The sequence below is a fragment of the Talpa europaea genome, assembly GCF_964194135.1.
Source record: "Talpa europaea genome assembly, chromosome: 7".
Lineage (NCBI taxonomy): Eukaryota > Metazoa > Chordata > Mammalia > Eulipotyphla > Talpidae > Talpa > Talpa europaea.
The window spans coordinates 100,194,441-100,206,562 of NC_140074.1; the positions used below are offsets into that span (position 1 = coordinate 100,194,441).

Genomic DNA, 12,122 nt, shown 5'->3' on the forward strand with positions numbered 1-12,122 from the left:
TACCAGAAGAGAACTCTTGACTGGGTTGAGCTTCTCAGGTGTTGATGCAAATGCTTTCTATAACCTTCCAAATTGGTTTTGCATCATCACCCTTTTATGGATAAAGAAATTGAGTTCAGAGAGGTCTTGACGTTTGCCCAGACTTTACAGCTAGCTAGACATACCAAGCTTGGAGTACGGGGCGAAACCCCTTCATCCCTGCAGATTCCTGAAAAAAAATCAGCCAAGTGATTCTTTCAGGAAGGAATAGACCAGGTTTCTGCCCTTCCTTCACATGTCAGGAAATTAAAAGGGACAACTTTAGGTGTTATTTCTGTCTTAAAAGCTACCAGTTTTTCAGATGTGGCAAAAACTGGGCCACAGTGAGTTCTTATAATAGAAACTGTAACAGGTCAGCATGTGGACCTCTCTGTAGGTTTGAATAGTGGGTTATTTATCCCAAACAGCCACAACATGTTTCCTCTTGAAGCAGAGAAACTGTTTGGCTTTTTTGCCCAAGTGAAAACCCAAGACTTATTAAGAGACTTCTCTCAGCCAGGGGATTGGGATTTGAATAATCAAGAGGAAAAAGACTAGCGGAGAAATAGGGAGTTGAGAGCTTTTTTTTTTTCCCTCAGAATTTGATTCATGGCATTTGCTAAACCCAGAGTGATGCCAAAAATGAATTGTTCTCAGTAACTAAAATCACTAGGGAATGTACTTTAACATGCCAGGGCATTTTCCTGGTATCCAAATTTATCCTCTTATGGCCCAACTTCAAGGTGACAGTATCAGATGGAAATCTTTCTAAAGTGGATTCTGCCTTTATTTCCTTCCTATAGCAGAGCATGATGGCAATCATTGTCTTGATGGTCATATAGGCAGGAAAGGGGAGAGCAGGAGACTGTGGAAGAGAGCAGGTTATATATGGTTAGTTTGGGGAAATTAGGATAACTGAGGCAGTCAGAAATGTCCCCTGTTGCTGGTGACACCCTTCTAAGGAAGAATTCCCCACTAGTTGCCTGTGGCGTTGGGGGGCTGTGGCATGGGTAGGTGCTGGCCTGGGAGGGGCCAGGTAATCATATGGGTTGGTTACAGAGAACTGAAGAGTTCAGAGAGCTGTGTGTAAGGCCAGAGCGATTCTTTAGTTGTTACCTGTGAGAGAGTCAAGCCCACACTGGTCATCTCCCAGAACCCACACACTCTGTACTTTGCTGTGTGGCTTAGGTCTTGTAACTCCTTTTTCCAGACTGGGGAGGAGTCTGTAGGGCTTGCAGTGACCCTGAACCTTAAAGTTGACTGGCAGCTGAGGCCCACAAATCGCTTATCAAGGGTGAAAAATTCTTTGTCATTTTAGTTGCAGAAGCAGGATTGTGTGGGTTGTGCTCTGTGTGTGTGTGTGTGTGTGTGTGTGTGTGTGTGTATGCTTCCTCACGTACCAGGACCAATAACTCACTAAGCAATTCAGCCTGTCACAGCAGCCTTCTCTGTGACAGAGCCTGTATCCCATTGGCTAATACCTCACACCCAGAGGCCCAGAGAGAGGAGTTAGAATGCTAATTTTAAGGAACCGGCTCAGTCATTTTGATCCCATTAAAACACCAGCATCCTTCTCATGCAAAACTGGTGCCTCAATTACCAACTAATTGCCTGATTATTGTGCAGGGACAGGAGACTTCCATCAGCAAGGGGCTGCCATCATTCCCTTGAGAAAGAGCTAAATTAGAGTGTGGGGGATGCCTGTGCTGTCTAGGTTGTGCTCTGGGGGAGACTGGCTGGAAAAACTATCTGGGAGAAGGAAGAAGGGGCAGTGGAAATTCAGCTTTTCAGTTTCCAGTCTCCTCTGGCTCCCTTGTGGTAACCTCTCTTTCTTTTCTTCCACATCAGGTGCTGGAGACATGTGTAAAGAACTGTGGCCACCGCTTCCACATTCTTGTGGCCAACCGAGACTTCATCGACAGTGTTCTGGTCAAGATCATTTCTCCCAAAAACAACCCTCCCACCATTGTACAGGACAAAGTACTTGCTCTGATCCAGGTAGATTAGCTTCCCTTGTCCGGCTTGTTGGGATGGAGTATTTGGTATATGCCTCTTATCAGTTGAGTCCTTGTGCATTACCATCACTTGGAGGAAAGAGTGGAAGCTTCTGGGTTTAAGTATTTGTTACAAGATGCTTCTTTTCATCCACTCATCCTACTGGAATGAAACTCCAAGTGGTGGGTGCTCTAGCTGTTCGACAGAACCTTCCTGAAGTTTTCTGGGTGCCCACAGTAGCCTCTGAGCCATCAGGCAATATGGAAAAGATAGGGCCACGTTAGACCGTGTGCCCGGCTTACGAGTCCATGGCTGGGGCCAGCTCCTGGCCAGGTGAGTGAGGTAGTGGGAGATACTAAGGAGGTAAGATTCCTGTTGGACTCTGAAGGATGATGGGTATAGGATGCATCACAAAGGGAATGGCATGTGCAAAGGCCTGTGAGCATCCAAGAGAACAGCTGATGCTTTGGAATGCATTCATTGTTCATTGCTCTGTAACAAGTTACCCCAAACGTAGCAACTTCAAATAACACATTTACTATCTCATAGTTTCTGTGGATCAGGAATTGAGGAGCAGCTTCACTGAGTCACTCTGGCTGGGGAACTCTCGTGGAGTGTTGCAGTGTTATTGACCAGGGCTTCCTCATGAAGGCTCCACTGGCGCTGGAGGCTGCTCTGCTGGCTCAACCTGGCTTGGCAGGAGGCCTCAGCTCCTTGCTGACTGTTGGTGGGCGGCCAGCAATGTCAACTTCTTGAGTGTCCCCATGACACAGCAACTGGTTTTTCCATAGATCAAGTTATCCAAGACAGGGTAGAGAAGCAGCTGTGGTGCTTTTTAGGACTGAGTCTGGGTCACACACCATCTTTGCTGTCATATTCTGTTTGTTAGAAGGAGTCACCAGCCCCAGCCTCAAGAGGAGGTGATGAAACTGCCCTCGTAAAGAGAATAGGATGTTTTAATGGAGACAGAGTGCAGTGAAGACCCTGCAGCCAGGCTGGTGGCCGCTGGGAGAGCAGGGGATGAGGCCAGGGGAAGGTCAAGAGTGTGTGGGCCATATATGCTGAGGAGTTTGTGCTTTGTCTATGGGCAGTGGGGCATGGAAGGAGTCATTGAATGTTTCTGAGCTGGGGATACACAATCAGACCTGAATTTTAGACAGAACACCCTGGCGACAGGGTGGAGAGCGCATTTGTCAACGCGTACAAGGAGGTGGAGTGATTAGTGCTGCGGTGCAGGAAAGATAAGAGCCTGCAGGAGCCAAGAGGAGATGAGAGTGGAAGTGGAGCTGAGACTTGGGGCACTGTGATCGGGGTGGGGATAGGGCTCTCAAGGTGGTGGCAGAGAGGAGAGAGCAGCCCAAGCCGAGGAGTCTGTTGGCTCTGTCTTCTGTGCCCTCTGCCCGATACGATAGTCCTCCCCTGTAACTCCTTTCCTTCATGCAGACAGCCCTCAGGGGCCTGCTACCAGACAGGTTAACAATATACATCTCACTCTTCACTTCCTCTATGATCTTCGGGTACCTCTGTGCTAACTTTTCTATCATCTACTCTATTCTGAGTACCCTGAGAGCTCAGGGATGCGGCATCCCCAGGGGCTAGAACAATTGACTGTGTAGGACAGGTGTTCTGTCCTTTGTTGTTTTCTCATCGAGTGGCTCCATGTAGTTCACTGAAGCTCTGAGGAAGGAGGATGATGCCCCTGTCCTTGCTTCCTAGGTTGTCCATCCCTTCATTCTGCCTGGGGTGTGTGTGTGTGTGTGTGTGTGTGTCTTTCTCATGCACATGTGCATATCTCCTTACCCCTGCTCTCCCCACTCCACCTCTGCCCCTCACAGCCCCCTCATTCTCAGACTGTCCCACTATACTCCCGTGCTGCAACACCTCTAGTAATTGATGTCAGGAAAGTGCATAGTGACTTTTCCTCACAAAGGAGGGAGCACCCCAGCCTGTACCCCTTGGGTAGGCCCCACAGTGGCCATAGGTGAGGTCTCTACAGAGTCAGATCTGGAAAGAGTGTTTCCTGTGGCCAGGCCCCATGGTGGTCAGCTGCCTCTGCTGTGTGTAGATCCTAGCCAAGAGGATCTAAAGGGAGCCTGCACTGGCTATGGCCCCTGGCACTCCCTGGGATGCCAGCACACCTCACCCTGGCCTCTGAAGCTTTCCCATAATGTCACTACCTCCTTTCACTGCTACTTCTACTTGACTGTGTGACCTTGGTAGATGTTTTAACTTCTCTGGGTTTCTACCTACTTATGTGTAAAATAGAGGCTGCCATTCTTGCCAACTTGCTCCCAGCCCTGAGTCTGAGCTCAGCCCTGAGCCAACTCTGTGGTTTGCACCGTGTTCCGAGGGCTCCCCCTGCTGGCCTGGCAGCAGCATGTGCAGAACTTTAGAGAACCTCTAGGCCTGTGTGCCGGGCTGGAGAAACACAAGAGGCTGTAGGTGTGGGTGCTATCTGGAGGGCTTGACGACCCAAATGGGGACAGTTCTTCCTCTTTAGGTTTTGAAGTGTTCCTGAAAGCTTTCAGCCTTCGTTATGGCAGGCAGCATTAAGAATTGACACCTGGCTTGGCTTTTCTGGTGGGATGGACCAGAAAAACAGGATCCTCAACTTTTTCGTTCCTTTTTACTTTTTATTGAATCATAATAAAACAAGAAATAAATAAAACAGGCAATCACACATTTCAAAAAAGTATATTCAACTTGATAAATTTTTACAAACGGAATGTATCCATATAACCAGCTCTGAAGCAGAATATGACCAAACAACTCAAAAAGTGCTCCCAACCCCTGGGATGACCACCGGCCTGACCTCTCACAGTGTAGATGGGTTTTTCCTGTTCTTGAACTCGTTCTGTGAGGACTCCTGCATGGGAGCGCTGTTGTATCTGGTCCTCTGTGTGTGGGCCTAGCATACGTCATTGGATGTGACGTTAGCCTTTCTTCTTTTTTTTTTTTTAAGATTTATTTTATTTTTATGCATACAAGAGCTGGGGTACAGACCAGAGGTGAGGGGAAGGGGTGAGAGGATTCACCAGAGACAGAGTGGGGAACAGAACAGGCAGATTGACTGAAGTACATTGCTGGGGGAGCAGCAGGTGAGTCAGGAGAGGTCTGTTGCACCGTTTGGGTTGCTCCCTGGCCAGGGATTGAACTCATGCTTCAATGGCTGCAGTCAGTTTCATAGGTTGCGTCTTAACCCCTTGTGCCACCAGGGAGGCCCAAGTAAGCCTTTATTCTACCTGCTCACATCAGCAGGCCTGTCCCACTGGATAAATGTACCACAGTTTACATGTCCCTCCCACTGTTGGTGAGACCAGTTTGGGACCATTATGAAAAATGCTGCCATGAGCATCTAGCATGTCTTCTGGGCAGCATATATATTCTTTTTTATTGGATATTTATTAACTTGAATATGTAAAACTGCCATCTTTGGTCAAAAATGGTTGACTATTTGCACATCCCATATGGTTCAACCTAATACCTAAGGGTAAAATTGCTGGGAGAGGGGAAGGCCCTTGCTCGGGTTTAATGGTTATGCCAACAATTCTCCTACCAGCATGTGAGAGTTTTAGTTGTTTCACGTCCTCACCAGCCTGAGGTATTCATCTTCTTTATTATGGCCATTTGATGAGTATATAGAAGTATTACATCTTGTCAACCTTTTTTTAACCTCTTTGAAAAAGGGGTTTTACTTACATACTCAACATACTTTTAAAAACCGTATAAGCCCCACCCCCCATGTCTGAGGATCCCCCTTGGGAGAATAAATGCTGTTACCTCTGTGAGACAAGAATGAGGGATAGGGGAAGGGGACGGGAGGGAAGTTCACTGACTCTCATCAGCCTATGACTCGGTAATGGAGTTGCAGGCTACCATATGACCCCAGCCATACTGGAGAGAGGTCCAGCTAACTGTGTGGGTACCAGAGCCACAGTGCATTCTTCCTCACTATCTTTGGTGTCTGGAATCTCCTTGGTGCTCTTTGATTTTTTTTTTTTCTTTTGAGCCCAACTACAAAGAAGCAGAGTCCTGGCCCTGCCCTCAGGGAACCGGCAATTTAGCAGAGATGAGTTTTGCAGGTGCTAGGGCCTAGTCAGGGAGGACTTTGGAATATTGAAGGGGAATCCTAAACTCTGAGCATCTTGGCAGTTGAAATGCTTTTAAGATGAAGCGGCTACACAGATCAACGCCACCCTTCCTCCTGCCCATGAGGCATGGGTGGGTCTCCTGGCCGAAGTGGAACCTGTGGCCTGAGTCCAATGACCCTTTGGTTGCTCCCTCAAAACAGGACTAAAGTCTTGTTGAGGGGTAGGAAGGTCTCTAAGGGCTGGTCTCCAAACCAGCTTTTCTAATATCTTCCTGTGTGTATAGAGAAATGAGCGATAGAATTTTCCTTGCATTTCCTGGCCCCAGCCTTCCATCCCTTCTGCCTCCTCTCCTAGAATGCTGCACACAGTCATTGTCAACTTAGGATGGCCGCAGAGGGCATTTCCATTGGTGCATATTTGCCACCAGCTGCCTTCTGGGCCAAATGCAAAGAGAATCAGCCCTCTTTGCCTCCCACACTACATATCTCCTCTCTTCATGGCATCTATGGCCTCTAGCTGCCCTGGAGCCATCCACAGCCACCCCCCAAAAGAGACCCATCCATTCAGGCTCCTGTACCCCAGAGACCCAATCTTTCAGAATGCCCAAGGAAAACCATTTTTGTTGACCCAGACTAAGTCCAGTGTGTAAGGTCTATGGCAGTACATTCTGGAAGCATTTACCTTTCTTGGGAGTGAGGGCTCAGTGGGCTTTGCCCTTTCAGAATGTGGCACTCCATGTGGTGCACGGGTAGGGAGATGCTGAGGGCAGAGCCATCTGTGGAGCAGCTTGCCAGCGCTCTCATCCCAGCCTCTGGACTTCCCACAACTCTTAGCTTTTTGCCCTACATTTTTACGTGGTCCCTTGCTGGCCTTTTGACTGTGTTCCTCTCTGTGTACTTGTGCTAGTCCCATTTGCGAAGACAAGAAGGAGATGCCTGCCTCTGTCACCCCTCAACCTTTCCCTTGAAATTGTTTGCAGGAACAGAAATAGCATCCTAGTAGAGTAATCTCCCCATGATCATGCCTGACCTACCTCCTGGCCCCCCCTTTAGCAACCTTCCCCCTCCAACACCACCTCAGCCTGTAAATTAGCAATGGAGTCTAAAAATACTCTCTTTCCACTGAAGGTTTTTCTTTCCACTCAAGAAAGTGAGCTGTATGGGGTGGGGTGGGTGTGGAGGCAGGAGGAACCTGAGGTGTTGTGTTCTTGGAAGGTGTCAGAGACCTGGGGGCTGGGCCTTTGGTCAGATTCTGTGTGGAGGGGCAGCTCCTGGGGATGCTGTCATCAATATGTCTGGGGTATAGGCAGAACATGACAGAAGACTCCTTTTGTCTGAAACACAGAGCTTATAGTTTAAACCAGTAGTCGTTTATTGATCTGAAATTTGATGATTTGAAACTTTGTCAAAACTTAAGGGAAGCAGAAACAAATGGAATGTGGCTCATGTTTATATAAGGTTTTATTCTGGGGTTTACAGTCCAAAGGACCAAAGGAGATAAAATCAGATTTGTATCTCTCTCTCATTAGACCTGCCCCTAGATCTTTTATCCTCCTTACACTGTAGGAATAGACAGGAAAATGGACAATTACATAGAGAACGGTGAGATGGCCGCTTGGTAATTAACCTGCCAGCTCCTGTGACAGGGACCCTCAGAGGGTGCCAGCACTGCCACATCACTTTGCTTTCTGATGGGGCTGCCTCCCCACATCACCTCTGTGACTCCTGGGCTTCCGCTTCGGGACCCAGAGTGAACCAGACCTCCTGAGGTTTGCCACATCTCCCCTAGAGTGGATTCTCCATTCTCAGCTGGATCAGCTTTCTGGAGGGGGCTCCTGCTTTATCATTGTCACTTAGTCTGCTGACAGCCTAAGTGCCCATCTTCCTCTGTTCTCTGAACTGGGACGAGAGGGACACTTTAGTAACCATTAGAACTGAATTCAATCTAACTAGACAAATGTTGACTGACCACCTTCTCTGTGCAAGAGTGACACTTAGTATGTGCCTTCCTTCAAAAGGTGTGCAAACTTGTAGGGAAGACAGAAGCACAGGTATTTACGTATTGTGCCAGGAAGTTGCTGGAGGCATAGAGCAGCTCTGGATTTCTCCCACTTCTGTATTGCCACAGAAATGTGCCCCACCCATTTCCATGTTGGCATCAGAATCTTGTTCAGTAGAGAACGCTGCTATGGGCATATGGCCTGTTAGTAGCTGCCTCACCCAAACTGCACAGGATCCCACACAGAGGTTGAAATAGTGGCAGCTGGGAAGGGAATGGACTAATCAAGACTGCTTGGTTGCAAATAACAGATGCCAACTCCAGCTTGCCTAGGCAAAGAGGAAAGTTTGTCATGACAGGGCAGGATTTGGGGTGTAACGGCCTGAGGAAGGAGCAGGAAGACTTTCCAAATTTTCGGCTGTATGTCTGCACCCCTCAGCATACCAGCTATACCTGTCCAAGCACACAGGCTCTCTGTTCCTGGGTCATGGGGGACAACATGGCTGTTTCCCAGGACTCACATTTATAGAGGACAGGCCCAAGGCTAAGCTCTTGGAAAGAGAATCTGATTGGCCCAACTTGGGCCAGTGTATGTGAAACAGTGATAATTCTTTGATCTTCATTCTTCTTCCCTCAGGTTTTACTGGAATGGAGAGCAAGATAAATTAAAAGGGGTCCCTGGAGCTGTTTGTCCTCCTGTAAAAATGGAGGCAGGAAACGGTGCCAGGAAGAACAGCCATGCTTTTTTCTCCCCAGCCTCCCACAGCAGGATGTGACACTGATCTTAGCCTCTAAAGCTTAGATCCTAAATTAAAATGCTATTGCATTCTGAAGCTGGAGTCACAGGGCTCAGCTGAATTTTGAATCAAGCAGTAGCAGCCAAAGCAGCTGGTGGAGAACAGGGTTCTGGGGGACTCCATGGGGTGAGGGTGGGGAACAGGTCTTCCATGCTGCTCTCCAGCTGGTGAGTTCCAGACAGGCCTCTGCAGGCACCTTCCACCCCCCCAACCTCCCTCAGAATGCTAAAGGAAGTGTTAGCCAAGAGGGGTTGTCCTGATGTAGGCATTAAATCCCTGAGTATGCAAATTAAATAAGTGGACCAAGGAAAGCCAGGCTGACAGTGTTTGTAGTAAGCGAGCTGCATCGGTTGTAATAAAAAAGGCTTTTTAGAAACTGACCTTTTAACTTCAAATGAGTCTGTTGGTTAGAGATAGAGTTTCTGTGCTGCCTCGGGATTGGTTGGAACACATTGCTGGAGCCAGGGAGGCAGTTACAGTTTGTGACAACAGCAGAATTGGCAGTAGAACCGTGGGTGCAAGACGCTCTGCCTCCTCTTCTGGGTACGTATGATGACAGGACAGCCCCAAAGAACTGGGCCTCACTCTGGGCAGCCTTTCGGATAGACTTCTTTTTTAATATATTCTGTTAACTTCCAAACAACAGAATGTGATTTTTAAAAATCTTAAAGGTTTCATCAACCAATGATAAGTAGTAGTCTGTTGAGATACTTTTTCTTTCCTCTCTATGTCGTATTTTCATTTAAGGGAACAAGTGGATTTTTTGATGAGGGCATGTGTCCGTTGACCGTGTGGGCAGCATGGGGCTCGCCCTCCAGCCTCAGCCTTCTCACCTGTCAGATGATGGCTGGGCTGGGCATTCTCAGCTGTAGCATTCTCTGATCTACTGAGGAAACCTAGCGTTAGCCTTTATTTCCCATCACACATCAATTTCTCCTTTCCTTTCTGCTCAATTTGCCTACGGTTCCTGCCTTCACTGGCGAGTGCTGTGCAGAGCAAAGTGTGAAGATGACCGTGGACAGACCCTCGGTGCTCCTGTCCCATCAGAGCCTCCGTGCGCAGTGATGAGGCAGCCTCTTCATGCCCTTCAGCTCAACATCCCCAGGAATCGCGATTTCCTTGCCATTAGGGAAATGCCTGCATTTTAGGATGCGCCACGGTGCTTAGGTGTTATTTCTCTGTCTCTTCTCCAAGGAAATACTACATGCCGAATTAAGTTTTGTGTTTTTCTTCACGCACAACAGCACCATTGAAAACCAAGATTTCGCCAGCTGCACTGTGGCAGCTCTGCTGTAGGAGAGGAAGGGAGTAGGTTTGGCAGCATGATTTGTGCTCGAGTGGAGGAGAGAGCTTAGCCTCTGCCAGAGGCCCCTGGGCGGCTTTGGAGTTTCAGGCACCGTGACAGCCCTCCCTAACAGCCTTCGTTTCTCCTCCCAGGCGTGGGCTGATGCCTTTCGAAGCAGCCCTGACCTTACTGGTGTTGTGCACATATACGAGGAGCTGAAGAGGAAAGGGGTCGAGTTTCCCATGGCAGACTTGGACGCTCTGTCTCCCATACACACACCACAGCGGGTAAGCTTCCAGCTGGCATTTTCTAGAAAGACCTACTGCGGAATGGGCAAGCCACTGCCACCACCCTTCTGCTGCTCCATTTGAATTATTCAGCTTGTCATCACGCTTTCTTAAAGCTTGAGGGCATTTCTTTTTAATAACAAGGGAAGTACGGGAGTGAGACAGCTGGTTGACTGGTGATTAAGTGGCAGCAGTGTCTCCCCCAGTTTTCAGACTGACTGGGGAAGAATATAATAGAGGGATCAGTTCAGACGTTTTTATGGAAGTAGCTGCTTGGGTGGAGCCATCCTAGGAGGGTCATTAGCACCTGCTTTTCAGAGGCCCCAGGGAATCTGGTGTGGGGATGCCGGCATCTCCCTTTGAGAGCACCAGAGCACCTCATTGTTGGCAGGGTGGCGGGGCTGACAGTGTCAACTATCATGGGGCAAAGAGCAGCTTTGCATTTTTTGAACTGTATAAAAATGGATCAGAAATTTATTTTGAGCTATCAGCGTTCAATGCTTGAGTTCTGTCAGCCTTGGGATTCAAAGCACAGGGAAGGCCCATTTAGGAGCCTCCCACTGAAGCTCTGTAATGTAGGGCAGCCCTGTGCTTCACAATTAAAAGCTTGCAGGTGACACCATTCATCCTCTCTCATGGAAGCTAGTACCCCTACTGGCTGGTCATCAACCCCTGACCCAGGGAGAGCCAGAAAACTCCAGGGTCTAGAAGAGGAACCTCATTCTAGCACACTCTGCCTTACTGGTCCCAGCTACCCATCACTGAAATGGGGGCCAGAGAGGGCCAGATCTGCAGGCCTGTGCAGATCTCTTGTGGGAACACAGTTGAATATAAGAGATGACCTGAGATTCGCAAAGGGAAAGCACAAGGAGTTTCTTTCCAAAGCATCATTCTCATTATGATCCCTCCCAACCACTCACTGTGCCTTGTGGAATAAACATAACCTGTTTTCTTCTTCTAATAATGACACAGAACAATGTCATTGTTCCTATAATTACAAAGAACATTTGGTAAATTGCATAATTACTATTTATATTAGTCTCCCTGTAAAGGCCAAATGTAATCTGCTATCTACTAAGTATTCATGGTCAGCAAAACTTAAGAGCAGCCCCCTCCATTCAGATCCTGAGGTGATCCAAATAGTGGGACCCACAATCGGCACTCTTGTGCTGCCTTTCTGAGTCACTTTGGTTGTCTGTGAGGTGCAGAGGGGCGGAGAGCTGCTTTGAGCCTCAAGCCTTGAAGGTCAGCAGCAGAGCTCGGCCCCCCCCTGTCTGCAGGTGGCTATGGCGGGAATTGCTGCCCGGGTGGGGTAGGTGCCAGGCCCAGCCACACTGGCAGCCCAAGTGAACAGATGACTTTGTTGTTGCCGTGCCAGAGCGTCCCTGAAGTGGATCCAGCCTCAACCATGCCCAGGTCCCAGTCGCAGCAGAGGACGAGTGCCAGCTCCTATTCCTCGCCTCCTCCTGCGCCTTACTCTGCTCCGCAGGCCCCAGCTCTGAGTGTGACTGGACCCATCACGGCCAATTCAGAACAGGTACTTGTATACTTCCAGGCCAGCCACCTGTACTCATTCCCCTTCCAGGGGATTCAGACAGGCCTACCAGGACCAGGACTAGGTGTCGGCAACACAGAGATGGAAGGCCCAGCC

The 12,122-nt window shown here is 48.7% G+C and overlaps 1 protein-coding gene across 11 annotated transcripts in view; it reads left to right on the plus strand.

Moving 5' to 3' along the window:
• The window catches only part of TOM1L2 (target of myb1 like 2 membrane trafficking protein), a gene marked incomplete at both ends in the record, with an annotated part of 103,331 nt that overhangs the window by 61,099 nt on the left and 30,110 nt on the right, over positions 1-12,122 (plus strand). For 5 of the 11 annotated variants that reach the window (XM_084237033.1, XM_084237035.1, XM_084237036.1 and 2 more), the window contains 3 exons: positions 1,867-2,016; positions 10,337-10,471; positions 11,850-12,008. The exons of 1 other annotated variant lie outside the window; for it this stretch is intronic. In XM_084237033.1, coding sequence (XP_084093159.1) covers positions 1,867-2,016; positions 10,337-10,471; positions 11,850-12,008 — 444 coding nt within the window. The remainder of the gene's footprint in view (positions 1-1,866; positions 2,017-10,336; positions 10,472-11,849; positions 12,009-12,122) is intronic. 5 more of the 11 variants (XM_084237038.1, XM_084237040.1, XM_084237037.1 and 2 more) reach the window with 4 other exon arrangements.